The 23,239-nt window shown below is 45.1% G+C and overlaps 1 protein-coding gene across 1 annotated transcript in view; it reads left to right on the forward strand.

The window, feature by feature from the left end:
- Positions 1–23,239, forward strand: part of LRBA (LPS responsive beige-like anchor protein) — a 1,257,537-nt gene that overhangs the window by 1,225,633 nt on the left and 8,665 nt on the right. Inside the window, 2 exon segments of the mRNA XM_030191657.1 lie at positions 3,006–3,107; positions 3,946–4,142. Of these exon segments, the coding sequence (XP_030047517.1) occupies positions 3,006–3,107; positions 3,946–4,142 (299 nt within the window).

Consider the following 23,239-nt stretch of genomic DNA (forward strand, 5'->3'; position numbering starts at 1 on the left):
GGTTTTCGTGGTGACAGTGGTCCCAGCTGCCTTGAGATCATTGACAAGTTCCCCCCTTGTAGTTGTAGGCTGATTTCTAACCTTCCTCATGATCAAGGATACCCCACGAGGTGAGATTTTGCGTGGAGCCCCAGATCTTTGTCGATTGACAGTCATTTTGTACTTCTTCCATTTTCTTACTATGGCACCAACAGTTGTCTCCTTCTCGCCCAGCGTCTTACTGATGGTTTTGTAGCCCATTCCAGCCTTGTGCAGGTGTATGATCTTGTCCCTGACATCCTTAGACAGCTCCTTGCTCTTGGCCATTTTGTAGAGGTTAGAGTCTGACTGATTCACTGAGTCTGTGGACAGGTGTCTTTCATACAGGTGACCATTGCCGATAGCTGTCTGTCATGCAGGTAACGAGTTGATTTGGAGCATCTACCTGGTCTGTAGGGGCCAGATCTCTTACTGGTTGGTGGGGGATCAAATACTTATTTCCCTCTGCAGAATGCAAATAAATTCATATACTTTCCACAATGTGATTTTCCGGATTTAATTTGTGATGTGCTATCTCTCACTGTTACCAATAACCTACCCTTCAATTATGGGCTGCTCATGTCTTTGTCAGTGGGCAAACTTACAAAATCAGCAAGGGATCAAATACTTATTTCCACCACTGTAATCACTTAAGTAGATCAGAAAACAGTCAAACTATCAAGTAAGTAGTGAAGCATTGGAGTTCTTATTATTGATTATTATGGTAGGTCTTGTTAAAGAAATAAGTTTTCAGTGTTTTTCGAAAGTTAATTAAGTCATGAATAGTTTTCAGATTAAGTGGTAAAGCATTCCACAGCTGAGTGCCAATGAAGGAAAAGCAGGAAGCATGTACTAGTTTGTATTTTAGACCTTTACAGCTAGGAAAATGAAGTCCCAGGAATGTGCGTGCTGAACTCTTAGTGTTCCTGGGTGGCAAATCAATAAGGTCTGACATGTAGGCCGGAGCATCTCCGTGAATGATTTTATGAATCAAAGTGCAAACTTTGAACATGGTGCGTTCCTTAACTGGAAGCCAATGAAGCCTCTCTCTAAGGGGTTTTGCACTTTCATATTTTGTCTTGCCAAATATGAGTCTAGCTGCGGTGTTCTGGGCTGTCTGAAGTTTCTTGATGATATGCTCTTTACAGCCGGCATACAGCGCATTGCAATAGTCTAGATGACTCAGCACCATAGATTGTACCATGTTACAGAAAATGCCTCTTGGGAAGAAAGGTTTTAGTCTTCTGAGTTTCCACATAGACTGAAACATCTTCCTAGTTGTATTCTTCACATGGTTTTCAAGTGTGAGATTTCGATCAATGGTAACTCCAAGAATCTTCAAGGTATCCAAGACAGGAAGGGAAAAGTTAGGTGTGGTTATGGAGGTAAATGATAAAGAGGCATATTTTCAAAGCACTTTGGGAGGCTAAGTTCCATATGTTTCTATGGAACTTTGGGAGGCTAAGTGCTTTGAAAATAAGCCTCAAAGTGTCAACAGTGTTAAATTTTAGGATACAATCCACAAGGTAATCCCAGTTCCAATGGAAAAGATTCTCTGTATGGTGAACCCAGAATTCCGCAGACTTCTGCACCTGCATGCTTCAGAATATTTAATTCACCTATTCAGTCAGGCTTGAAAGCTGAGTCAGAGTGCCCCTAAGTGCCGTTGGTTTATATATATTTTTTTTTTTGTACCCCGCACTTTTTCCCACTCATGGCAGGCTCAGTGCGGCAGGCAATGGAGGGTTAAGTGACTTGCCCAGAGTCACAAGGAGCTGCCTGTGCCTGAAGTGGGAATCGAACTCAGTTCCTCAGTTCCCCAGGACCAAAGTCCACCACCCTAACCACTAGGCCACTCCTCCACTGTCATTTGGAAATATCTGACTTAGCAACCCAGTCCTGAAGAGCATTGCCTCCAAATATATTAGCTGCACATGTTTTTGCCAACTGCCTGACGTATCATCACTATTTGTCTGTGCTGACTAGGAGTTCAATTATTTCCTTACCTGGCATTTATCACCATGGGCCCTGTTTACTAAGCCACGTTGTAGGCACACAAACATTTTATCGCTCACTAATACTAGAGACACCCCTAGGAATATAATGGGTGTCTTCTGTTGTTAGTGTGCGCTAATTTTTAGCGTGCACTAAAAAGTTAGTTCGCCTACAGCACGGCTTAGTAAACAGAGCCCAGTGTGTAGAAGGAAACCCTGATTCTGCACAGGCTTTACTTTCAAATGCATTTAGAGCTTGCTTTATCAACCTGCTCATTTCAAGCATTTAGATTCTAGAAAACTCCAGAATATGACCTTGGAAGGTTGATATTTGGTGGCAGTGACTCCAACCCACAGAGTTCATGAACTCCAAGCTCTAGTGATTCACCCACCTTATACTAGATTAAGGGAATGCTATGTGCACATACCCAGGTTCTTGCTTAATATCTTGTACTAGATTTTTACTTGGTATTGGATAGGGTTGTTGGTGTAGGGGGGGTTGGGGATGAAGGGTTTATCGTTAAATGTACCATTGTTATCTGTTGGATTATTGAGCAGTTCTTTAATAGTAAAAAAATATATATATATATATATTAAAAAAATCTTATACTAGATTAAGGGAATGCTTTGTACTTCTACCTTAATCTTGAAGTGGAGGACAGTCATGGTGATTACAAAAGCAGGGGTCAAATCCTGCCAACATTTTCTATGATTTTGGGCAAGTCACTTAATCCTCCATTGCCTCAGGCGCAAACTTAGATTGTAAGCCCTCTTTGGAACACTGTATACGGTGGAGGCAGTGCATGCAATTAAACCTCATGCATAATCATTGGGGGAAACCTAAAAACCCGACAGAGTTCCGGACCTCGAGGACCGAGGTTGCCCACCCCTGATTTAAAATGTGGACTATGACCTGTAATGAAATATGAATGAAAGTCTTGAATGGTACCACAGAGCCACTTACACAATTTTCTTGTGGTTTTCTCCTTGCAGGTGAATTTACCACTCCCAGGGCCATTCTAACAGGCCATGACTGTGAGATCACCTGTGCTACAGTTTGTGCTGAACTTGGATTGGTAATAAGTGGTTCTAAAGGTGAGATATGCTATGACCATTTCATATCTGCTTTAAAGTTTTTGTACCAAAATGCTGTTACAAACCACACTGGTCTTTCCTGAATTAATTGTAAGTATGACTAAGAAAATACATCTTTTTAAAAAGTGTTTCCATCTTTGGGTGCCACAGGTTCAGCATCCCGGTCAAATGTTGCTCCCAATTTCTTTACATAGGAAAAGAAGAAATAAGTCCTAGAAGCTTTAATATATGCATTTAGTTTTTAAAAAATGTAAATACTAGCATGTAAAAGTAAAGTGTTACTTAGTGTTATATGTATATAGATAGAATAGATATATAGATAGAGATATACATAATATATATTTGATTTTGCTTTAACAAGACAACACCTTTGAGACTGCATTTTAAAAAATATTGATCAAGTTTGTCAGTGATTTCATAAGAGTTAAGGGGTTGAATTTTGAATGCTCTGACTAATTTATAGGACCTACAAGCTAATTTTCAAGTGCCCACAGACTTTGCATCTGTGATGGAGTATGCATAGAGATTTCACAATGAAATCTTTGCATATTGTTTCCTTCACTTTTTCCCACAATTAAAGTATACATACGTGTGTGCTCCAACCACTGAAGTTTAAGGATCTTAATCAGACAACTGTTTAGTTATCCAGGCCAATTCCTTTAAAAAATTGCACTGTAAAAGCCTGAACAACTTGTAGAGACTTGACAAACGTTTCCATTGACCATTCCATTTCTAGAAACTCCAGTAAGAGATGGTAACTCATAATGATTCAAGGGATGTTTTGATAGGAAATTAATATGATCATATTGTCCCTTTTTTGTTGACTATCTCTCAACAGAAGGACCATGTCTGATACATTCTATGAATGGAGACCTTTTGAGGACTTTGGAGGGTCCCAACAGCTGCTGGAGACCAAAACTCATCCAGGCCTCAAGAGAGGGCCACTGTGTGGTATACTATGAGAAAGGCCTTTTCTGTGTATTCAGTGTGAATGGAAAACTTCAGGCCACCATGGAAACTGAAGACAATACAAGGGTAAGTGTGATAATGTAAAATTCAAGATTTAAGATACATCAGGCATTCTTGATCTAATCTCTAACTGTTCTCCAAGGCAAGGAAGAATTAATTGTAGCACCATTAATGGTTCTTCAACAGGAGCACCCTCTTGTTACTTTCAGTTTTCTATTTGTCTATGAAGTTGGCCAAGAAGTATACATGGGTCATTTTTCGTTTGTTCTAATGTACACATCCATAGAAATCCAACAGCACTTACCTTTTTGGTAACCCCAGATACCTTCTAAATGAGAGTGTATGACTTTCTACATTATAGTCCTCAAAAATGGATGAGACAGAAAATTCTGAATCTGCCTTTAGTCAAAGGTTAGTGAAAAGCTTTCACATTATCAGCAAAACATGCTCCCTCATTGAAAACTTCTAATCAGTAGCCATTCCCAAGCTATATACTTTCTGTACTCAGCATAACCTCTTTGCTCACTCAGCCATTTATTTTGTATTTATATTAAACCAGCTAGATTGCATCCAACCTTTAATCAATGTAAGAATTTCCTGCAGAATAGCCAGGTCCCTTATAGTAAAGAGAAGCAGAATAAGTACATATGTACATAAGTAGTGCCACACTGGGACAGACCAAAGTTCCATCAAGCCCAGCATCCTGTTTCCAACAGTGGCCAATCCAGGTCGCATATACCTGGTAAGATCCCAAAAAACTGCAATCCATTTTATGCTGCTTATCCTAGAAATAAGGAGTGGATTTTCCCCAAGTCCATTTTAATAATGGTCTATTGACTTTTCCTTTAGGAAGCCATCCAAACCTTTTAAAACCCTGCTAAGCTAACTGCTTTTACTACATTCTCTGGCAATGGATTCCAGAGTTTAATTACACATTGAGTGAAAAAACATTTTCTCTGATTTGTTTTAAATTTACTACTTTGTAGCTTTATCGCGTGCCCCCTCGTCCTAGTATTTTTGGAAAGAGTAAACAAGCAATTCACGTCTACCCGTTACACTCCACTCATTATTTTATAGACCTCTTCATATCTCCCCTCAGCCATCTTTTCTCCAAACTGAAGAGCCCTAATCGCTTCAGCCTTTCCTCATAGGGAAATCTTCCCATCCCCTTTATCATTTTCGTCGCCCTCCTCTGTACCTTTTCTAATTCCACTATATGTTTTTTGAGATGCGGCAACCAGAATTGAACACAGTATTCGAGGTGCGGTCGCACCATGGAGCGATACAAAGGCATTATAACATCCTCATTTTTGTTTTCCATTCCTTTCTAATAGTACCTAACATTCTGTTTGCTTATTTAGCCGCCACTGCATACTGCGCAGAGGGTTTCAACGTATCATCAACAACGATTCCTAGATCTCTTTCCTGGTCGGTGACTCCTAACTTGGAACCTTGCATTACGTAGCTATAATTTGGGTTCCTCTTTCCCACATGCATCACTTTGCACTTGCTCACATTAAACATCATCTGCCATTTAGATGCCCAGTCTCACATGGCTCTTGTAATTTTTCACAATCCTCTTGCGATTTAACAACTTTGAATAACTTTGTGTTATCAGCAAATTTAATTACTTCACTAGTTACTACTCCCATCTCTAGATCATTTATAAATATATTTAAAAGCAGCGGTCCAAGCACAGACCCCTGGGGAACCCTACTATCTACCCTCCTCCATTGAGAATACTGACCACTTAACCCTACTCTCTGTTTTCTATATTTTAACCAGTTTTTAATCCACAATAGGACACTACCTCCTATCCCATGACTTTCCAATTTCCTCTGGAGTCTTTCATGAGGTACTTTGTCTAACACCTACATCAAATAATTCTCCCCAATAAAGTATATTGATAATTTTATATTTTTTGTTAATTTTTTAATCAACAAAATAACAAAAAATATGAAATTATATTGTTTTTTTTTAATCTTGCAAAAAGGAAGGAAAAAACCTTTATCGGGCAAAATACCTTAAGTTTCTGGAGTACAAATTGTCATCATTGGCTAAAAAACCTTCCAACCTTCCTTAATGGTGTGTTTTTCAATACTCAAACAAAATAACGAGCAACTACTTAGCTTTTAGTTCGTATCACTTTGCCAGATCTCATTCCCGTAATGCTACTCCACTGCCAACCGTGGCCAAGGTTTCGTGACCTTCTTTAGGACTCGTGGAGCAGACTGTCAAGGCAAAGTAGAAATCTCATTCAAACTACAAATACATTTCAATCGTTTTTTTTTTTTTTTACAAAGACTGCAATATACTTCTTCTGCTTCTCACAGTATATTGTGGTGACAGGATCCTTGCATTATTAGCACACTATGGCATCCTTCCTTTTAAAACTTGACGGAGCTATTCACCAATCCATTCATACTTGCATAATTTCAGAAAAAGTGACACCATTCTGTTCTCGCATTTAAGCCTGTCTGCTCCATTATTTTTAAGCAAAAAATCCAGACATATTGACGTGTATTGCGATTTACGGCTATGGTCTCAAAAATGGCCACAGAAATTAAAAAAGCACTGGCATATTATCCAAACTATGCCAACATTTTCAACTTCTTTGCTTTGCCTTTAGCAGGGGTAGGAGGAGTAGCTCTGTATGTGAGAAACAATATCAAAGCAGCTGAAATGCCTGGGGAAAGAAAGCAGCGATATGGATCTCCTTGAAAAGAAATGATGGAGCCTCTGTCCACATGGGTGTTGTCTACAGACCTCTGATACAATCAGAGGAACTAGATAAAGATCTGGTTACAGATATCCAAAAGTTGGGAAAGAAAAGAGAGGTGCTTTTGCTCGGAGATTTCAATCTGCCAGATGCAGATTGGAAAGTTCTATCTGCGGAATCGGAAAGAACTAGAGAGACTATGGATGCCTTACAAAGTTCTTTGCTCAGACAAATGGTGACGGAACCTAAGAGGGGATGAGCGACGCTGGATCTGGTGCTCACAAATGGGGAAAGTGTGTCTAATGTCAGAGTGGGTGCCCACCTGGGCAGCAGTGATCATCAAGCAGTTTGGTTTGATGTAAAAGCTAAAGTGGAGGGTAGCCACTCAAAACTCGTTTCTGGCTTTCAAACATTCTGACTTTAGCAAAATCAGAATGGGACTTGATATACCACCTTTCTGTGGTTTTTGCAACTACATTCAAAGCAGTTTACATAGTATATACAGGTACTTATTTGTACCTGGGGCAATGGAGGGTTAAGTGACTTGCCAGAGTCACAAGGAGCTGCTATAGGAAATGACCCCAGTCCACTGCACTAACCACTAGGCTACTCCTCCACATTAGGAGTCAGTACCCAGGAAAAGGATCTAGGTGTCATTGTTGATGATACGTTAAAACCCTCTGCTCAATGTGCAATAGAAATTTAGGAATTGAAAACAAAACTGAGAATGTTGTAGTGCCTTTGTATCGCTCCATGGTGTGACCGCATCTTGAATACTGTGTGCAGTTCTGGTCACCGCATTTCACATCTTAACGATAGACTATGTTGATAACTACACTCCTAAACTGATATTCGCCAGTTACACTTTGGAAAGCTGCTCCTTATCTCCCCCCCCCCCCCCCCCCCCACCCCAGGTGTAAGTAACAAGGAATAGATCTAATCTCTGGGATCTTGCTGAGTGCTTGTGACCTGGATTGCATACCACTAGAAACAGTATGTTGGGCTTGATGGACTTTTGCTCTGAAGCAGTATGGCAAAATTTAATGAAGACATTTTTATTTCTTCAAAGATGGTAGAAGAGAAGAAATATCTGGCTTGGTGGAACTGCTGCCATGACCAAATCAAAGATAAAGTTGTAGGCCTGCATAGCAGAACAATGAAAACAAAATGCTAAGAATCCTAACCAGGTTAAACTGGAAATTTTAGCCCTAAAGCCTGATCACAGTGCAGATTCCATGATAGGTGGGGCTGCTGAGAAAACACATTTGCATCTAGCAGTCTCAAGAGACTCAAAACGTATGAAAAGTCTCCCAACAACCTATCTCCCCTCATTTGAATGTAGACAGAGCTGTGGGACCCATCCCCCCTCCTTCAAAATGTAACAAGTTCTTCTCCGAGGACAAGCAGGCTGCTTGTTCTCACGACTGGGTGACGTCCGCGGCAGCCCCCACCAACCGGAAATAAGCTTCGCGGGACGGTCAGCACGCAGGGCACGCCCACCGCGCATGCGCGGCCGTCTTCCCGCCCGTGCGCGACCGCTCCCGCCAGTTACTTTTTTTCCGCGACTGAGAGAGTTGTGTTTTCCCCTCTCTCTCGTTTCAGCCGCCGGATTTTTTCGACCGCGTTTACGCGGATCGTCGCTTTTGGCCTGTTCGGCCTCTTCTTTTTCTTCTTTCTCTTTTATTAAAAAAAAAAAAAAAAAAAAAAGAATTTTGCGCGTGTGGAGCACGCGCTCCTTCTTTTCCCTCGCTTTCTAGCGGGGACGCCTCGTTGCGGCCTAGTGGCCGCTCGGTCGGTTACAATTTTCGTGGTGTGATTTTAGCCACCATTGCCGACTTTGACTTCGCCGACGCGATTTTTCCGTCGATGTCCTCGAAGGTCCCGAGTGGATTTAAAAAGTGTGGTCGCTGCGGCCGGCCGATCTCGCAGACCGACACCCACGCTTGGTGCCTCCAGTGCCTCGGGCCGGAGCACAATCTCAAGTCGTGCGTTTTGTGTCTCGGTCTCCGGAAACGGACTCAGGTTGCGAGGCAAGTTCTGCGGGACCATCTTTTTGGAACTTGCGCCGGCCCCTCGACGTCGACCTCGACGGCATCGGTATCGAAGACCGGTTCTTCGGTACCGGTATCGATGCCCGAGACATCGGCACCGATGGCAGCGACCCCAGGAGAACAGGTCCCGTCGGCCCGCCGGTCCGCCGGCGAGAGTGGGGTAGAGAGACCGCGTGGGCAGTCGGCCCCGGTCACTCCCTCAACTCGTGAGCCACGGGACCGAACCCTGTCGGACCCGGTACCCCGAGACCGAGGGGGATCGACCTCCTCCTCCTCCATGCCCTCCGGCACCGGTGACGTGCACCGGAAAAAAGACAAGAAGCGCCGTCACCGGGAGCCCTCGGTGCACCCTGAAGAGGAGTCGACGCCGAAGCGTCATCGCAGAGAGGAGAGATCTCCGTCGGTGGTGGAGGTACCGACGCGTCGGGGTTCCGGCACCTCGGTGCCATCTCCTGGCCCCCAGCAGCTTCCGGCACCGACACCCTTACCGGCCCCACCGCCTTTCCCGGCAGCGGGCCTGGACGAGTGCCTCAGAGCCATCCTTCCGGGGATCCTGGAAGGGCTGATGCGCCAGGCTGTGCCGGCGCCGGGGGTGCTTGCGCCCTCGGCGCCGATGACTGTGGCGCCGGCGAGCTCTAGCCCGGCGCCGGGGCAGTCGACACCGCCGCCGCTTGCGGTGCCGGTCTCGACAGCCACGCAGGTGGAGTCCCCGTCGACGTCGATGGAGGGAGCTCCGTCCCCGCCGGCGCGGGAGTCCACCGCTCGACGACACCGAGACCTTGGTGCCTCGACGTCGAGCCGGGCCCGGTACCGGACTCAGCTACATGAGCTAATGTCCGATACCGAGGACGAGGACTCGTGGGGGGAAGAGGAGGACCCGAGATATTTCTCCTCCGAGGAGTCTACAGGCCTTCCCTCGGACCCCACGCCGTCACCGGAGAGGAAGCTCTCACCTCCTGAGAGTCTCTCCTTTGCCTCCTTTGTGCGGGATATGTCTATAAGCATTCCCTTTCCCGTGGTCTCTGTGGAAGAGCCGAGGGCCGAGATGCTCGAGGTCCTCGACTATCCATCACCACCTAGAGAGTCCTCCACGGTACCGCTGCACAATGTCCTGAAGGAGACGCTGCTCCGGAACTGGGTGCGACCACTAACTAATCCCACCATTCCCAAGAAAGCAGAGTCCCAGTACAGGATCCACTCTGACCCAGAGCTCATGCGGCCCCAGTTGCCCCATGACTCAGCGGTCGTGGATTCTGCTCTCAAGAGGGCACGGAGTTCGAGGGATACCGCCTCGGCGCCCCCGGGGCGGGAGTCTCGCACTCTGGACTCATTTGGGAGGAAGGCCTACCAATCCTCCATGCTCGTGACCCGCATCCAATCTTACCTGCTCTATATGAGCATCCACATGCGGACCAATGTGCAACAGCTGGCGGACCTGGTCGATAAGCTCCCGCCGGAGCAGTCCAGGCCTTATCAGGAGGTGGTCAGGCAGCTGAAGGCGTGCAGAAAGTTCCTGTCCAGGGGGATTTTTGACACCTGTGACGTGGCATCTCGTGCTGCGGCCCAAGGTATAGTGATGCGCAGGCTCTCATGGCTGCGTGCCTCTGACCTGGACAACCGCACCCAGCAGAGACTGGCTGACGTCCCTTGCCGGGGGGATAACATTTTCGGTGAGAAGGTCGAGCAGATGGTGGACCAACTGCATCAGCGGGAAACCGCTCTCGACAAGCTCTCCCACCGGGCGCCTTCAGCACCCGCCCCCACGGGTGGGCGTTTTTCCCGGGCACGGCAGGCTGCACCCTATTCTTTTGCAAAGCGTAGGTACAACCAGCCGGCCCGAAGGCCTCGTCAGGCACAGGGACAGCCCCAGCGCGCTCGTTCTCGTCAACAGCGTGCGCCTAAGCAGCCCCCTGCGCCTCCACAGCAAAAGCCGGGGACGGGCTTTTGACTGGATCCACGGGAACATAGCCGCCCTACAAGTGTCCGTACCGGACGATCTGCCGGTCGGAGGGAGGTTAAAATTTTTTCACCAAAGGTGGCCTCTCATAACCTCCGACCAGTGGGTTCTCCAAATAGTGCGGTGCGGATACGCCCTGAATTTGGCCTCCCTGCCTCCAAATTGTCCTCCGGGAGCTCAGTCTTTCAGCTCCCATCACAAGCAGGTACTTGCAGAGGAACTCTCCGCCCTTCTCAGCGCCAATGCGGTCGAGCCCGTACCACCCGGGCAGGAAGGGCAGGGATTCTATTCCAGGTACTTCCTTGTGGAACAGAAAACAGGGGGGATGCGTCCCATCCTAGACCTGAGAGGCCTGAACAAATTCCTGGTCAAAGAAAAGTTCAGGATGCTTTCCTTGGGCACCCTTCTGCCAATGATTCAGAAAAACGATTGGCTATGTTCCCTGGATTTAAAGGACGCATACACTCACATCCCGATACTGCCAGCCCACAGGCAGTATCTCAGATTCCGACTGGGCGCACGGCACTTTCAGTATTGTGTGCTGCCCTTTGGGGCTCGCCTCTGCCCCACGAGTGTTTACCAAGTGCCTCGTGGTGGTAGCGGCCTATCTACGCAAGCTGGGAGTGCACGTGTTCCCATATCTCGACGATTGGCTGGTCAAGAACACCTCGGAGGCAGGAGCCCTCCGGTCCATGCAGTGCACTATCCAACTTCTGGAGCTGCTGGGGTTTGTGATAAATTACCCAAAGTCCCATCTCCAGCCAACTCAGTCTCTGGAATTCATAGGAGCGCTGCTGAATTCCCAGACAGCTCAGGCCTACCTTCCCGAAGCGAGGGCCACCAATCTCTTGACCCTGGCTTCGCAGACCAGAGCGTCTCAGCAGATCACAGCTCGGCAGATGTTGAGACTTCTAGGTCATATGGCCTCCACAGTTCATGTGACTCCCATGGCTCGTCTTCACATGAGATCTGCTCAATGGACCCTAGCTTCCCAGTGGTTCCAGGCCACCGGGAATCTAGAAGATGTCATCCGCCTCTCCACCAGTTGCCGCACTTCACTGCTCTGGTGGACCATCCGGACCAATTTGACCCTGGGACGCCCATTCCAAATTCCGCAGCCCACGAAAGTGCTGACGACGGATGCATCTCGCCTGGGGTGGGGAGCCCATGTCGATGGGCTCCACACTCAGGGTCTGTGGTCCCTCCAGGAAAAGGATCTGCAGATCAACCTCCTGGAGCTCCGAGCGATCTGGAACGCACTGAAGGCTTTCAGAGATCGGCTGTCCTGTCAAATTATCCAAATTCGGACAGACAATCAGGTTGCAATGTATTACGTCAACAAGCAGGGGGGCACCGGATCTCGCCCCCTGTGCCAGGAGGCCGTCGGGATGTGGCGTTGGGCGTGTCGGTTCGGCATGCTCCTCCAAGCCACGTACCTGGCAGGCGTAAACAACAGTCTGGCCGACAGACTGAGCAGAGTCATGCAACCGCACGAGTGGTCGCTCCATGCCAGAGTGGTACGCAAGATCTTCCGAGCGTGGGGCACCCCCTCGGTGGACCTTTTCGCCTCTCAGACCAACCACAAGCTGCCTCTGTTCTGTTCCAGACTTCAGGCACACGGCAGGCTAGCGTCGGATGCCTTTCTCCTCCATTGGGGGACCGGCCTCCTGTATGCTTATCCTCCCATACCTTTGGTGGGGAAGACCTTACTGAAGCTCAAGCAAGACCGCGGCACCATGATTCTGATCGCGCCCTTTTGGCCCCGTCAGATCTGGTTCCCTCTTCTTCTGGAGTTGTCCTCCGAAGAACCGTGGAGATTGGAGTGTTTTCCGACTCTCATTTCGCAGAACGACGGAGCGTTGCTGCACCCCAACCTTCAGTCTCTGGCTCTCACGGCCTGGATGTTGAGGGCGTAGACTTCACTGCGCTGGGTCTGTCTGAGGGTGTCTCCCGGGTCTTGCTTGCCTCTAGAAAGGATTCCACTAAAAAGAGTTACTTTTTCAAGTGGAGGAGGTTTGTCGTGTGGTGTGAGAGCATGGCCCTAGAACCTCGTTCTTGCCCTGCACAGAACCTGCTTGAATACCTTCTGCACTTATCAGAGTCTGGCCTCAAGACCAACTCAGTAAGGAATCACCTTAGTGCGATTAGTGCTTACCATTATCGTGTGGAAGGAAAAGCCATCTCTGGAGAGCCTTTAGTCGTTCGATTCATGAGAGGCTTGCTTTTGTCAAAGCCCCCTATCAAGCCTCCTGCTGTGTCATGGGATCTCAACGTCGTCCTCACCCAGCTGATGAAACCTCCTTTTGAGCCACTGAATACCTGCCATCTGAAGTACTTGACCTGGAAGGTCATTTTCTTGGTGGCAGTTACTTCAGCTCGTAGGGTCAGTGAGCTTCAAGCCCTAGTAGCTCATGCTCCATATACCAAATTTCATCACAACAGAGTAGTGCTCCGCACCCACCCAAAGTTCCTGCCGAAGGTGGTGTCGGAGTTCCATCTTAACCAGTCAATTGTCTTGCCAACATTCTTCCCCAGGCCGCATACCCGCCCTGCTGAACGTCAGTTGCACACATTGGACTGCAAGAGAGCATTGGCCTTCTACTTGGAGCGGACACAGCCCAACAGACAGTCCGCCCAATTGTTTGTTTCTTTCGACCCTAACAGGCTAGGGGTCGCTGTCGGGAAACGCACCATCTCTAATTGGCTAGCAGATTGCATTTCCTTCACTTACGCCCAGGCTGGGCTGACTCTTGAGGGTCATGTCACGGCTCATAGTGTCAGAGCCATGGCAGCGTCAGTGGCCCACTTGAAGTCAGCCACTATTGAAGAGATCTGCAAGGCTGCGACGTGGTCATCTGTCCACACATTCACATCTCATTACTGCCTCCAGCAGGATACCCGACGCGACAGTCGGTTCGGGCAGTCGGTGCTGCAGAATCTGTTTGGGGTGTAAATCCAACTCCACCCTCCAGGACCCGAATTTATTCTGGTCAGGCTGCACTCTCAGTTAGTTGTTCTTCGTAGGTCAATTCCTGTTGTTTCCTCGCCGTTGCGAGGTTCACTTGACCTGGGTTCTTGTTTTGAGTGAGCCTGAGAGCTAGGGATACCCCAGTCGTGAGAACAAGCAGCCTGCTTGTCCTCGGAGAAAGGGTATGATACATACCTGTAGCAGTTGTTCTCCGAGGACAGCAGGCTGATTGTTCTCACCTTCCCTCCCTCCTCCCCTTTGGAGTTGTGTGTTTCATATTTTTTGCTAGTCATTCAACTGGCGGGAGCGGTCGCGCACGGGCGGGAAGACGGCCGCGCATGCGCGGTGGGCGTGCCCTGCGTGCTGACCGTCCCGCGAAGCTTATTTCCGGTTGGTGGGGGCTGCCGCGGACGTCACCCAGTCGTGAGAACAATCAGCCTGCTGTCCTCGGAGAACAACTGCTACAGGTATGTATCATACCCTAGCACTTCCTGGGCAGCTCTACTACATGCAGACTTTCAGTTCACATTAGAAAAAATAAACCTTTCATATCTCCCCTTATTCTTAATCGGAACCCACCTAAGGGGGTGGGGGGAGTGGTTCAATAGTCTCTACCATTTGCCTGGCACCCAGTGTCAGGCTCAGCAGTCTGTAATTGCCCAGATCATCTCTGGAACATTTTTTAAAAATTGGCGTTACATTGGCCACCCTCCAATCTTTCAGTACCTTGCTTGATTTTAAAGATAAATTACATATTACTAACAATAGCACTGCAAGTTCATTTTTCAATTCTATCAGTACTCTGAGATGTATACCATCCAGTCTAGACATTTTTCTACTCTTCAGTTTGTCAGATTTCCCATTAAATCTTCCAAGTTTGCAGAAATGTGTTTGTTTCTCTGACTCGTCAGCATTGAATACCATTTCTGGAACTGATATCTCTCCTACATCTTCCTCAGTGAAGAACAAAGCAAAGAATTCATTTAATCTCTCCATTATCTTTTATCGTTTATTTATTTACTAGACCGTTTCTTATTACAGAATAAATCAGAACGGTTTACAATCAAATATAACATTAAAACAATTAAAATACACAAATCGGAAATCCATATGTGATAGAAAAGCACAGCAAACCATCAAAACTAAAAATATACAATTATTAAAAACATTCATATATATCAAAAGCAGCAAGGGGCATTAATCCCCTTTTTTATTATTTTTTTCCAGTGTTTCCAAAAGATTCCTGAAAAAAATGTGTTTTAAGAATTTTACGAAAATGAATGTAAGAATCCTCAAGCCTAAGTTCTTTAGGAAGGCAGTTCCAAAGTGTTGGAGCCAGAAAACAAAAATTCAGATTTTCGAGTAGATTCCCATCTAGCTTTATATGGTGGCGGAATTACCAATCTATTATCTGTTAATGATCGAAGAATCTGAGTTGGCGTATAAGGTATAATAAGATTAAATAGATATGAAGGGCTAGATACATAGAAAGCTTTATGTGTCAATTCTAAAATTTTAAATTTTATCCTAAATTCTATTGGCAGCCAGTGCAAATGATATAGCAATGGGGTGATTCTATCATATTTTGAATCTCTGCAGATAATACGAGCTGCTGTATTTTGAATCATCTGTAATCGTTTTAGATTAAGTTTTGATAGACCTGCATAAACTATATTACAGTAGTCTAGACGTGATGTAATGTATGCATGAGTTAGTGTGCATAATGATGATTTATTTAAGGAGTTTCTAATTGAACGTAACTTACGCAATTGATAAAAAGATTTCCTTGTTACATCAGATATTTGCTCATTGAAGGACAAGGAAGAATCAATAATAATTCCTAAGTATCTAAATTACTTCACTGTCGGAACTTGTTTACCAAACAAAACAGGTGTTAGAGATGGAATGGGCCCAAGGCCCATTATCCAGGAAGTTATTGTTTTATCTGGATTTAATACTAGTTTATGTGTTGTAAGCCAAGCTGCCACCTTATCAAGACAATTTTGGATTGGTACCAGATCAATATTTGCTGGCTTAACATAATGTATTAAAAGAAAATCGTCGGCATATGAATAGGAACTAATGCCTAAAGATTGAATGAGTAATGAAAGTGGACTGACAAAAAGATTGAATAACATAGGTGACAACACCGATCCTTGTGGTACCCCACAAAGACTGGAATAGGAATTAGAAGTTGAATGATTTTGAATAACTTTGAATGAGTGGTTTGAAAGAAAAGAAGTAAACCAATCATAAATTGTACCTGAGATCCCAATTTCTGTTAGCCATTTTAGTAATAAGGTATGATCTATTAAATCAAATGCTGCAGATAAGTCCAATGAAACAACTAATGCAATGTATCCTTGTTCTAATCTGGAATGAATTTCACTCAGGAATGAAGTCAAAACCGTTTCTGTACTATAGCCTATACTGAAACCAGACTCTCTAGGATGTAATAGATTTTTCATCTCAACATAAGATTGCAATTATTTAAATATAACCGATTCCAGAATTTTAGATATACGTGAAAGATTGGAGACTGGACGATAGTTTCCCGGGGTCTGAGGGTCCAGTGCAGGTTTTTTTAGAATAGGAACTACTCCCTCCTTCAAACTTTTAGTAATGATCGAATAAAGATGTTCTTGTACCCCTATAGAGGGATTTTTTAACCAGTTTGATGGTATAGGATCTAATGAATTATAAGTTAATGAGAGTTGCAATAAAGTTGTTAAAAAAGAGTTTAAAGGTGGAATCTCAAATGTAGTCCATGATTCTCCTAATGAAGAAACACTTGCTGTATCTGATGTTAGTTGTATAGTATTTGCCAAACTGGCTCTTAATGTGTCTATTTTAGTTATAAAACATTTGGCCAATGTTTCAGATTCTGTAAAGCAATCGTCAGTAGTTAATTTAGGCTTAGTTGTTAATTGTTTCATAATAAGAAACAATTGTTTAGATGAATTTGACGCAGATTGTATTTGTTTTGAGAAATATGAGATCTTAGCTTTTTTATCTGTGATACATAGTATCGCTGACATTGTTTACAAGTATTTTTTAGTTCAAGTTATTTTCCTTTTCTCCATAGACGCTCTGCTCTACACACCTGTTGTCTACATAATTTTAGACCAGCATGGTACCATGGTTGAGAATAACGACATGGCCTTGTCTTCCCTTAGTGCTCTTTATACCCCTGGTCATCCGGCAGCCCAACTGATTCTTTTACTGGATTCTTAAGTTTTTACTATGTGCGTTGCATCCAGTGCAGTCTTTTTTTTCAAAATCTCTCTTAGCCTTCCTTATCAGTGCTTTGCATTCGACTTGCCATTCCTTATGCTGCTTCCTATCATTTTCAGTTGGATCTTTCTTCCATTTTCTGAAGGATTTTCTTTTAGCTCTAATAGCTTCTTTCACCTCACCTTTTAACTGTGCTAGCTGTCGTTTGGCCTTCCTTTCTCCTTTTTTAATACATAGAATATATCTGATATGGACTTCTAGGATGGTATTTTTGAATAGCATCCATGACTGATGTAAATTTTTGACCTTGGCAGCTGCTCCTCTAAGTTGTTGTTTTTTTTTTTTAAACCATTCTCCTTACTGCAGAGATTATATTAAATCTGATTATATTACGATCACTGTTATCAATTAGCTCAAGCACCATTACCTCTTGCACCAGATCATGCACTCCACAAAGCACTAGATCTAGAATTGTTCCCCCTCTTCATGGGCGTAGATTGAGGGGGGCGAGGGGGGGCAATGCCCCCCCCAAATGACAACGAGGCGCCGCCCCGTCAGTAGTTAAAAAAAAAAAAAACAAGCAGGCACGCGCTCCTCTCCGTCCACTTGGCTTCCCTGCCCTCGATGTCTGCGTCCCGCCTTCCTCTGACATCATTTCCTTTCGGGCGGGACGCAGACAGAGAGGGCAGGGAAGCCAAGCGGACGGAGAGAAGCGTGTCCATCTACCCCCCTCTCTTCCTCCCTCCCTCCGGCGCAGGTAGCAGTCTTTTTCAGCGTTCCTGGCAGCGGTAGCGATGTACACGCTGCCTTCGGCTCTGCCCCGAAGCCTTCTCTTCAAGTTCCTGTTCCCGCATAGGTGGGAACAGGAACTTGAAGAGAAGGCTTCCGGGGCAGACCGAAGGCAGCGTGTACATCGCTACCGCTGCCAGGAACGCTGAAAAAGACTGCTGCCTGCGCCAGAGGGAGGGAGGAAGAGAGGGGGGCAGACGGAGTCACGATCTTGGACCTCACGGGAGGGGGGCAGCAGAAGGAAGATGGATGGAACTGGGAGGGGTGGGGAGCAGATGGAAGATGGATGGGACTGGGAGGAGTGGGGAGCAGAGGGAAGGAGCAAGAGATGGATGGGACTGGGAGGGGTGGGGAGCAGAGGGAAGATGGATGGGACTGGGAGGGGTGGGGAGCAGAGGGATGGACCAGGAGATGGATGGGATTGGGAGAGGTCAGGCACAGCAGAGGGAAGGAGCAGAAGATGGATGGGACGGAGAGTTGGTGAGCAGAGGGAAGGAACAGAAGATGGATAGGACTGGGAGGGGTGGGGAGCAGAGGGAAGGAGCAGGAGATGGATGGGACTGGGAGGGTGGGGAGCAGAGGGAAGCCTACTGGAAAGAAGACACTGCATAAAACAGAAGACACTAGGACCAAAGCGAATAGAAAAACTAAATGATCAGACAACAAAGGTAGATAAAAGTATTTTATTCATAATTTATTAATTGAAATGTGTCAGCTTTTTGAAATGTGCATCTGTGATATTTTGCCTGTAAATTTCAATTCCTTCCTCCATATTAGCATATTCATTTGCATATGTATATATGCAAATGAATATGCTAATTTGCTCCTCCCATCCTTTGCCCCCCCCCCCCAATGAAACAGTCAAACTGTGCCTATGCCCCTCTTGTTAGTTCCTGAACCAGCTGCTCCATAAAGCAGTCCATGATTTCAAAAGGAATTTTGCCTCCCTAACATGTCCTCAGGTTACATTTACCCAGTCAATACTGGAGTAATTGAAATCACCCATTATTATTATGTTACCCAGTTTGTTAGCCTCCCTAATTCCGGATAACATTTCTGCATCTGTCTGTTCATCTTGGCCAGGTGGATGGTAATACACTCATATCACTATCCTTTTCCCTTTTACACATGAAATTTCTATCCATAGGGATTCCAAGATGTATTTTGTGTCCTGCAGAATTTTTAGTCCATTTGATTCAAGGCCTTCCTTAACATACCCGTCTACCAGTTCAGTCCACCCTATCACTGTGGTATAATTTGTACCCTGGTATGACAGCATCCCATTGGTTATCTTCCTTCCACCAGGTCTCAGAGAAGCCTATTTTATCTATCTTTTCATTTATAGCAATATATTCTAACTCTCCCATCTTATTTCTTAGACTTCTTGCATTTGCATACAGACATTTTAAACATTGTTTGTTCCTATTTAGAACTTGCTCAGCAGTTGACAGTAATGATTTGCAATTTTTATAATCTGTTCTGTATTTAAAGATACCTGGCTTGCTATTGTCCCTATTGCAACCTCGCTATCGGGATGCCCTCTCCTCCCTGTTTTGGTGATACCTTGTTCTGAACCATGTACTTTTGAACAAATGTCGGCATTCCACCAGTTTCTAGTTTAAAAGCTGCTCGATCTCCTTTTTAAAAATTGATGCCAGCAGCCTGGTTCCACCCTAGTTCCACCCTAGTTAAGGTAAAGCTCATCTTTCCGGAATAGGCTCCCTCTTCCCCAGAATGTTGCCCAGTTCCTAACAAATGTATTTATTCAATTTAGTTTTCTAAAGAGGTTTTTATCTACAAATGCTACGTAGAACATCATGTTGCTTCTTTGCTGCACTGGGTTCCTTCTTACCATTCTGCCATATAGGCCATGTATGTAGAGTAACCTTGAATTTGTTAAATTGTCAACATTTTCTCCCATCTCAGCCAAATACTAAAGGGGATATTTCATGCATCTAGGAGGCTTTGTGGTCTGATAAGACTGAACTGGAAAGTTGTGGTCTGAATGTTAAGCAATATTTGTAGCATAAAAAAACATACTGACCTTATAGTGGGGTATGGCATTATGTTATCAGGATGCTTTGGAGCAGCAGGGATGGGGAGACAGGGAAAGATGTACAGTGCAAAGTGCAGGAACTAGGGAGCAAATTCACCTCTCATCATCCTAAGCAGAAAGCAAAAGCTACAACGGACTGGCTGAGAAAGAAGGAACTGAATGTATTCCCTCAGGTATCCCATTCAAAGCTGAATTCCAATGAAAAATCTACTACTACTACTATTTAACATTTCTAAAGCACTACCAGGGTTGCGCAGCGCTGTACAATTAACAGTCCCTGCTGAAAGGAGCTTACAGTCTAAAGGACAAAAAGTGCAGTCAATCAAGATTGAGGCAGTCTAGATTTCCTGGATAGAGGTACAATGGTTAGGTGCCGAAAGCGACATTGAAGAGGTGGGCTTTGAGCAAGGATTTGAAGATGGGTAGGGAGGGGGCTTGGCGTATGGGCTCAGGGAGTTTATTCCAAGCATAGGGTGAGGCGAGGCAGAAAGGGCGGAGTCTGGAGTTGGCGGTGGTGGAGAAGGGTACTGAGAGGAGGGATTTATCCTGTGAGCGGAGGTTACGGGTAGGAGCATAAGAGGAGATGAGGGTAGAGAGGTAGTGAGGGGCTGTAGATTGAGTGCATTTGTAGGTTAGTAGGAGAAGCTTGAACTGTATGCGGTACCTGATCGGAAGCCAGTGAAGTGACTTGAGGAGAGGGGTGATATGAGCATATCAGTCTAGGCGGAAGATAAGACGCGCAGCAGAGTTCTGAACGGATTGAAGGGGGGATAGATGGTTAAGTGGGAGGCCAGTGAGGAGTAGGTTGCAGTAATCAAGGGGAGAGGTAATGAGAGAGTGGGTGAGAGTTTGGGTGGTGTGCTCAGAGAGGAAAGGGCGAATTTTGCTGATGTTATAGAGAAAGAAGCGACAGGTCTTGGCTGTCCGCTGGATATGGGCAGAGAAGGAGAGGGAGGAGTCGAAGATGACTCCGAGATTGCGGGCAGATGAGATGGGGAGGATGAGGGTGCTATCGACTGAAATTAGAGAGTGGAGGGAGAGGGGAAGTGTGTTTGGGTGGAAAGACAATGAGCTCGGTCTTGGCCAAGTTCAGTTTCAGGTGGCGGTTGGACATCCAGGCAGCAATGTTGGATAAGCAGGCCGATACTTTGGCCTGGGTTTCCGCAGTGATGTCTGGTGTGGAGAGATAAAACTGGGTGTCGTCAGCATAAAGATGATATTGGAAACCATGAGATGAGATCAGCGAGCCCAGGCAAGAGGTGTAGATTGAAAAAAGAAGGGGTCCAAGGACAGATCCCTGAGGAACTCCAACAGAGAGCGGGATGGGGGTGGAGGAAGATCCATGAGAATGTATTCTGAAGGTACAGTGGGAGAGATAAGAGGAGAACCAGGAGAGGACAGAGCCCTGGAACCCAAATGAGAGGATAGTGTAGCAAGAAGTAAATTATGATTGACAGTGTCAAAAGCGGCAGATAGGTGGATGAGGATGGAGTAGTGACCTTTGGATTTGGCAAGAAACAGGTCATTGCAGACTTTAGTGAGTGCTGTTTGTCGAGTGTAGAGGGCGAAAACCGGATTGAAGCGGATAGAGGATGGCATGAGAGGAGAGAAAATCTGTGACAAGATTTGAAGACTGCAGTCTGCAGATTGTCCCCAGCCAACTTGAAAGAGCTTGAACTATTCGTGCCAAGAATAATGGACAAAAACTGCACCATCCCCCTGTGCATTGACAGTGGTGGCTGTTGCTGCTAAAGGAGCTTTCATCAAGTATTTAGTCAAGGGATGTAAAGACTTATGCAGTCGAGACGTTTTGGTCTCTTAGTAACTTTCTGAACATTTCTATAAGTTTCCTTTCGTATTGAAAGTGTTTCACTGATCTACACACCACATGCTATAAACTCCAACTTTAATGATTTTTGAAATGTATTTTTTTGTATAGAGGTATATGAAAAATGGAAAAGAGCATGAAGACATTTACATACACTATAATTTACATGAGTTATGTGAATACAAGAGTTCACTAGTCACATAAGCATTCCCTGTCTCATTTCCCTTCAGAACCCCCCTCCCCCAATGTAAAGTTGTTACATAAGACAGAGGGTACTAGCATGGGAACTAACACATAAAGCCTTTTCCGAAAGTTCTGCAAGAATCCATTCCTTCAGCACTAAGCACAGTTATATAATTATGTCTATGTGACTGCTGAACTGCTGTTTTCAGAGAACATCTGTTACAGGTAAGCAGTTTTGCTTTGTTTTGTTCTTTTGTTTTTATTTAAACTTTAAGAATGTTGATAATCTGTCACTTTCAGTTGTGATTATGTTGTTAGCCAGCCCAATAAATCTGCAAAGTTTCCTAAATCCCTTGATGGCTAAAACAATTTCAGCCTGTTTGTCAGTACTGATAGCTTAGAGAATTCGGCTGGAGCCTTGAGGCAGTATAAACTTCATTCTCAGCAGGCTCTCTGTGTAACACATACATACTTCAGACTGTTGTTTTTTTAAGCAGTCCCAGTTGGGTTTTGTATTATACAACTTGCAACTTTTTTCCCAGAGCTTCTGTTCAGCTAGCTAGTGGTAACTACATAGTTCTGAAAAACAGCAGTCCCTGCCCATCTGCTCTATCAGGTTGATGTTGTTAGATGCTGTTCAAAAAAGAGAGAGAGAGAGAGAGGAAGGGGAATGGGAGGGCAAATGAATGAATAAGGGCAGTAGAGGAATGGTGGGTTAAAAATACAGATCACTTTTGTATTTTGGGTCATAGTGGTGGGAAATTCTCCAAAATTGTTTCAGGAGTCATGGTTGGCTTGGCTAGCAGGATGTCAACAAAGGTAGCAATTTACAATCATCAGACTCAGGCAGCTTGGAGACAGCTGTGCTGTTTAAGGTCTAATCAGCGCTTTCCACCTGTTTTTATTTTAAAATACAGTCTTGTTGAATGGAGCCTTGGCTGGCAGCATGTCACAGGGCATCTGCCATGCAATGTTTAGATGTCTTAATGAATAACTTAAATTCAAACTGGAAACGTCCACTGCTAGAAATAAAGACGCTGTATTCTGTTTCACCCAAAGGGGCACATTCGTTTATTTTCCTGAGATTGTTGTTTTTGAAATGTTAAAAGAATTAAAAGGCACTAGATATCGGAGATGTCTTTTAGAAAACAGATGTCAGAGACTTTTCAAAGTCTGTGACATGCAGAAGTCCATTTTCTTACAGCATTAACAAAGTATTAGACAGCAAAAGCAAACGATCGGCCTGTGTACTTGGGGATTTGTTCATAGAAGCTAAGCCATGATCAGGATGTAGCATTTTGATTTAGGTAGGGTTGTGCTTTCAGCTGAGAAAAAAAAATCTTAGTGAAATGTCCCATTTTGTTTTGTAAGTGAAAGA

This window comes from Microcaecilia unicolor, chromosome 2, assembly GCF_901765095.1.
Source record: "Microcaecilia unicolor chromosome 2, aMicUni1.1, whole genome shotgun sequence".
Lineage (NCBI taxonomy): Eukaryota > Metazoa > Chordata > Amphibia > Gymnophiona > Siphonopidae > Microcaecilia > Microcaecilia unicolor.